Below are 5979 nucleotides of genomic sequence, written 5' to 3' on the forward strand. Positions count from 1 at the left end.
TCATTGCTGCTTGCAGCTATATTTTATCTATTTATTGGTGTGGTTTGCTGTGTTAAAAACTATCATACTGGGTCTGCAGTATATATACAGAGTGGTGTTTATCTAATGGATTGGTCAATGATTATTTCATTGGATCTTTTCTCTCTGGAAGCTAAGTGAAAATATTCACACACAGAGAGAGAGAGAGAGAGAGATGTCACAATAGTATGCACAAATACTGCTTTTCATGTTAGCAAACTGTACATCACCGGAATGAAGAAATCACATGGAGAAACTGTGCTCTTCAATGCTGTAATGGATTTATTTATTTTTCTTATTCAGTTAAGGCTTATTTAGAAAAGTGTCAAGTCTAAATCCTTGAAAACTATTTTATCATTGTTTTTATCCACTCCAAATGGCTGCAAACCGATGTGAAGTATATGGGATGTTTGCTGGGTGGCACCTGACCCCTTGACACAACTCCGTATATTTTCTTTTCACAGATCAGACCTCCACCAGAGTCCCCCTTCAAGACAGAATTGAGATAAACAGAAGAAAATAATTCCTTATTATTTTTTATCTTCCACAAATGTTATTTGTGCTTGCAAATTAAGCCATCTAAAATGTAAAAGCTATGTAATCCACTACATGTGCATTGTTTATGGACTGCATCTGGGTTAGTCTGTGCATGCCCAAATAATCAGACTGCCTTGAACTGAAAAGTGCTCTTACAGTTACAGGTGATGTGTTTTGATTTCTGCATGGTGCAATGCTTTTTTAAAAAAATGTATATCAATTTAAAATGTAAAAAAATTTAAAAGGCCTAGAGTGCTTGACTTACATTCCAGAGAATTTTGTAGCCTCGACCTGCAATATTATTCGTACTCGTACTAACTTGTACTAACCTATTATTGAACATTTCTGTTGCATTTACTGAGCTACAGTATGGGTGAGACATACATACATTCTCTGCTGTGTACAGTTCAAAATTATGGACCACAGAAATATGACCCATAAAATGGGTGAAAAGGTAAACAGTGCTAACAGTACTATTACAGATATAGTATATATTATGACATCTTTACATAACTAATATGACAATAGTATATTTACATGGTGAACGCCGCTGTCTTCTCCCTCAACACAAAGGTTGTCCTCAACTGGTTTCATTTCATTAGCTTTGTAGACTTCACAGTTACCAGTTGTTAGATCCAAGCATCCCAAGTTATGAGGAGGATCAATCTGCTTTCCTGAAAAAAAAAGAGGACTTTTACAAAATATGACATTCTAAGTGTTCTGGTTACCAAGACCATATGAGTTTATCTGAGAATTTACCTTTTTGAGACATAAATGTATATCTCCCCCAGCCAGCCAATAGACACTGTTTTCCTTCAGCCAGATTTTTGCAATCAGACTTAGATGGTAGAGAAACTTCAATGTCTATGTTTGCAGGGGTCTTCAGCTTAAGTAGCATTATATCATTTTCAAAAGTTTTACGCTCAAATCCTGGGTGAAAGATGTTGGTTATTTCGATCATATCTCCTCCTTTTGATAAGTCTGCATCAGCTGGAATGAGAGCAAACTTTTTCCTAGAGGTGAAAAATACATCATTGTTTGTGTTATAATACAATAGTTGTGATTATTCTTTTGAGAGAGAATATACACTTTAACTCATCAGTGGATGTGCAATGTTGTATTATCTCAGAAGTCTAACTAATGTGAATTGCTATGTATGTGAAGCTGTTTCTTTTTTTTGGTGAAAAAGATCTCCAGATAAGCATAGTCATCTGTGTGACCCCTGACCCATAAGATTAAGGTGTGGAAAGGCTGATACTAATGTTACAATGCCAGAGGTTCACAGTTGTGTGTAACTGTCACTGAGGGTGATGTGTCAGCATGGCCACCAGAGAATCATTTTGTGTTTTTGACCACGGTGTTATCATCAACATGAAGCATAGTATCTCTCATTAAAAGCTTGTCAATAGCTGTACAATATTTTTTGGAATTATCTTAATTTTTCTCTGTCTAGAAAGCTGGAGGATAAAATAAAAAACAGCAAATGCTACAGCATATTCATTGCAAAAGTAGTGAGAAATGGAGCACTGTCCTTACAAATTGGGCATGTCTTGGCTATGTTGTTTAGAATTTTAAAAGGCAGAAAATACAAATAACAAAGCTAACAAATAACTAGGCAGTTGCTTTCTCATTTTTGTTGCCGGTTACAACATTTCACTGTTGTAAAGATAAGTGAAACAAACATCTAGACATGCAAATGCACTTTCAATGCTCAACTCTTAACTTCTTTCATTTAACTTCAGCTTCCCCCCATTCTGTTTCAGTGATTCCAACATTAGGAGCAACATGACCCATCCATATATTTCAAGGAAATCACTTGCAACTACATATGTATGTTCAAATCAATCTTGTCAAAAAAGTACTCATTAACAAAGATAACCTTTGAAATATGTTATGCTTTTTTGCTTTTTCACCAACTATACATTCAGCTTGTCTCATTTATCTTACTGTGTGCTCATGCAGGAGTGTTGAAGTGAGACAAATCCTTCCACTGATACACTAACATGCACTCCACATACAACATGCAACACAGCACCCCACACTGAATTCTGTGCTCATTTGAAAATAGGTGCTGATGTCATGTGAAATTGCAGATACTTGACAAAGCAGTTCTCAAAACTGTTTCGTCCACAAATCAGTACTCACACATCAAGGTCTTCCTTGCAGTGAGCAGCAGTTAGGACCCACGACTTTGTAATCAGTGTGCCACCACATGAAACAAGAAAATTCTTACATGGAGCTGTGCATAAAGCCACATGGTGCTTCACTTTGCCTTTACAACTCTTGTCCTCCGAGACCCTTTTAAAAATTTCTGCTGCAGTGGCACCTGTTCAAATGAAAAGGAGAAATAGAGATGATTGGGTGAAGGACAAGCCTGCAGTATTGTAGGATACTGGTAAAGATCTGAAAATGCACCTTACTCACCAAAGAATTCCTTACAGTAACAAAATAAATGTCACTAGAATTAGGGTGTCAATCTAACTTCTATTTACCTTTTGTGAATTAATAAGTCTTAAGGGGTTCGCTACACAAAAAAAAGAGTTGCACTGTTGCACTTTAACATAGGAAGTTTATATTTCTGCAATATGCATTCTTTGTGTGATACTTCCTTTTTGGAGTTATTTCCTTATATCTGATACTGTATAACTTTGTACTCAGTGTAAAAAGCAGAAGCATAGAGGCATTCATTTGGATTGCTTGATTGTGCATTAAGTATGGAAATAAGGTAAAAGAAATTTAATGCCCTAAAATTATTATAAATATTAATACTGAATACAGCTACACTTACCTGATGCCCCCAGAATGAGAAGGAGAAGAATCTTCATGTTGATTTTAATTGTGTGGCAGCTGTTGGTTTCACCTAAAGGTAACCTTTATACAGTGTAGAAACATTCCCACACCCATCTTGATGTATTCTGTCCAATGGTGATTCAGTATAGTTATCTGAGACATAACTGGCCACAGGTCCTTTGCATATAAAACTCCCATATTCATGTATGCATAGAACTTTGACGTATGCTCAGTTTGGTTTATGTTACCTCTTAAAAGTTCATTTAATAGCACAGGCTTTAGTTAAATTGTAAAATAAAGATGATATAGCATTTATGTGGGTATTTCATGACACTGTATTTTGTACAGTTATACACAGTTTGTATCTACAATCTTAATAAACCAGGATGGGGAGTCATACACAAGTGTCAGCCTCACCTTTTAACTGTTTGGTCACTTAAATGCACTTTAGAGTGTTAGATTGCTAGAATGATATAGAAAGTGGCTTTGGAAATGGGGCACAAAAAGTATTTAATCTGTGCCTACTAAGAAAATAAGACAACAAATAAATGAATAAACTGACCAAAACAGTAGGCTTTCATCACCTTGGTGTAAAGCCTCAAATCAGCTACAAACAGCTATTAAATAATTCTGTAGTCTGTTGGATCATGGCTAAACAGCATGAAAGAACAACCCTGTTGTAAAACAATGAAGTGTTTCACTGACAATTAAGTTACACAAGTAACATCTTTCTTGTTGAAGGGGAGGTTTTTAGTTAAACCTAAAGCCGTCTTCTCTGACATGATCTTGATTTAAATGTTCATGTTACATTAAATTACATTATTGACATTTAGCAGACGCCCTTATCCAGAGCAACTTCAATCAACAATAAATTACAGGTTTTTACAGTTATTCATTTATACAGCTGGATATTTTTCTGAGGCAAATGTTGGTTGCTTCAGAAAAATATCTCACCCAAGGGTACAACAGTAGTGCCCCCATGGGGAATCAAACAAGCAACCTTTTGGTTACAAGTCCTGCTCTTTAACCACTATGCTGAACTGCTGCCTGTTTTGTGGTATTTTTGTCATTAGTATTCAGCAAATCAATGAAAAGCTGAATCAGAATATATATAACTCTCACTTGCCAACGCTTGTGCTTTTAGAATATATAATTTGTAATGCTTTCAGTTAACAGGTGTTATAAATGGTAGAGACAGGTGAACATAGTGGCATAACTGTAGAGACAGGTGAACAGAGTGGCATAACTAACTCTAATAACAAAAAGCCTTCATTGTATACCAGAGATGAACAGTTGCATGATCACACCTCTCCTTATCAAAGTATATCAACTTGCACTGCTGGAATATGATGTAAAAAACACTGAACAGCCACATTGTCCTTTGTTTAAGGTACTCGTAGAGCTTTGAATAATTATCACTGCTGACATTGCCATTGTACAGATTATTATCTGGTTAAAACAGCATTTTTTACAGATAACATTTTCCCCTCTTCTGTGTGAATGACAATCTGCAGTTAGCTCTATTTATGTCCATGGATGTAAAATGGTAAAAGTGCAGACTCAAATATTTCCAAAGGAGAAAAGAATGCAGAAACTGAAAATGTTTGGTTCATATAAGATTTAATATTCAATTTTGTAATACATATGGAAGGTTTGTATTTATTGTATTAGTAGAAATTTAATGGTATTTACTTAAAATTTAATGCCTAACATGTCATGGTTATTATGTTTGTATTTTCTGTCCTTTCTGAGAGGTGATTCTATGCACTCGGCTTATGTCAGTAGATTGTAATAACTTTTTGTAGTTATAGTTTCACAGTTTATTCTAATTCATAAATAAAGAAAATAATAAAGGAAGTTATATCAAAAAGTTAAAACATCTGGTCTGACTCTCTAACACTTTAAAAAGGAGGGTAGTAATATTCCCTGAAGATAAAGGGGAGAAGGATCGTAACCTGTACTACTACCACATCTGTACCACTGTCACATATTTGGGGTTATAATACTTCAAAGTGGGTGGGGCTGTATTAATTTCACGATGTATAGTTTGATAAATAGTTTTTACATGAATACCAAGTTGGTGGCTGGACCTGTTTTTTTTTTTTTTTTTTACACTCAAAAACATTTATTTCAACCATTTGAATAATTAAATAAAATACATTAATTAAAATTAATTACATTTTTTAAAATATATAAAAATTTAAAACTTTAAAACTCAATTTGTTTAATGACTCATTTATATCTACATTTATTTGTCTTCACAGATATAATTATGAAGTTTTAATCATTACAAAAAGCCAAACGTATAACTTGTTTATGATCACCTTCTGTTTTGCCATGAGCTGACACCCTGTTCTACTTGTCTACTGTGCCATGCAAATATAGATCATGAGCATATGATTAGCTGATTGCATCATAGTTCATGACAGTCAAGCTAAGTGCTGAGACATGTAACCATGCCTGTTAGGTTGTCAGTATTTGCTTATCATTTCCCATTACAATGTTGGCTTTCATTCATATGGTTCATTCCTTTTGCATGTTTTAACAATTTTGAATAGTACTACACAGACCATGTCTGATTTCGATTTACGTTGGGAAATTAAGCACTATGTTGTTCCACATATGTAATATTTG

At 34.6% G+C, this 5979-nt stretch overlaps 1 protein-coding gene across 1 annotated transcript; it reads right to left on the reverse strand.

Annotated features, from left to right (window-relative positions):
* Positions 1-294: 294 nt before the first annotated feature.
* On the reverse strand, positions 295-3390 carry LOC118781560 (trypsin-like). The gene is made up of 5 exons (XM_036534514.1): positions 3344-3390; positions 2701-2881; positions 1315-1568; positions 1093-1229; positions 295-505 (listed from the first exon to the last, which is right to left on the reverse strand). Exons 1-5 carry the CDS (start codon positions 3378-3380, stop codon positions 365-367), a joined length of 750 nt encoding a protein of 249 aa, XP_036390407.1. The 5' UTR covers positions 3381-3390; the 3' UTR covers positions 295-364.
* Between the last annotated feature and the right edge of the window lie 2589 nt (positions 3391-5979).

Source organism: Megalops cyprinoides, chromosome 8 (genome assembly GCF_013368585.1).
Source record: "Megalops cyprinoides isolate fMegCyp1 chromosome 8, fMegCyp1.pri, whole genome shotgun sequence".
Taxonomy (NCBI): Eukaryota; Metazoa; Chordata; class Actinopteri; order Elopiformes; family Megalopidae; genus Megalops; species Megalops cyprinoides.

What these genes read in the sequence shown, in the direction of transcription:
- LOC118781560 (XM_036534514.1), bottom strand. Translation starts at nt 3,380, where the DNA reads ATGAAGATTCTTCTCCTTCTCATTCTGGGGGCATCAG. An exon ending in TCTCATTCTGGGGGCATCAG is followed by an intron (nt 2,882 to 3,343) that starts GTAAGTGTAGCT and finishes TCATTTGAACAG; the next exon opens with GTGCCACTGCAGCAGAAATT. An exon ending in TGCAAGGAAGACCTTGATGT is followed by an intron (nt 1,569 to 2,700) that starts GTGAGTACTGAT and finishes TTTCACCTCTAG; the next exon opens with GAAAAAGTTTGCTCTCATTC.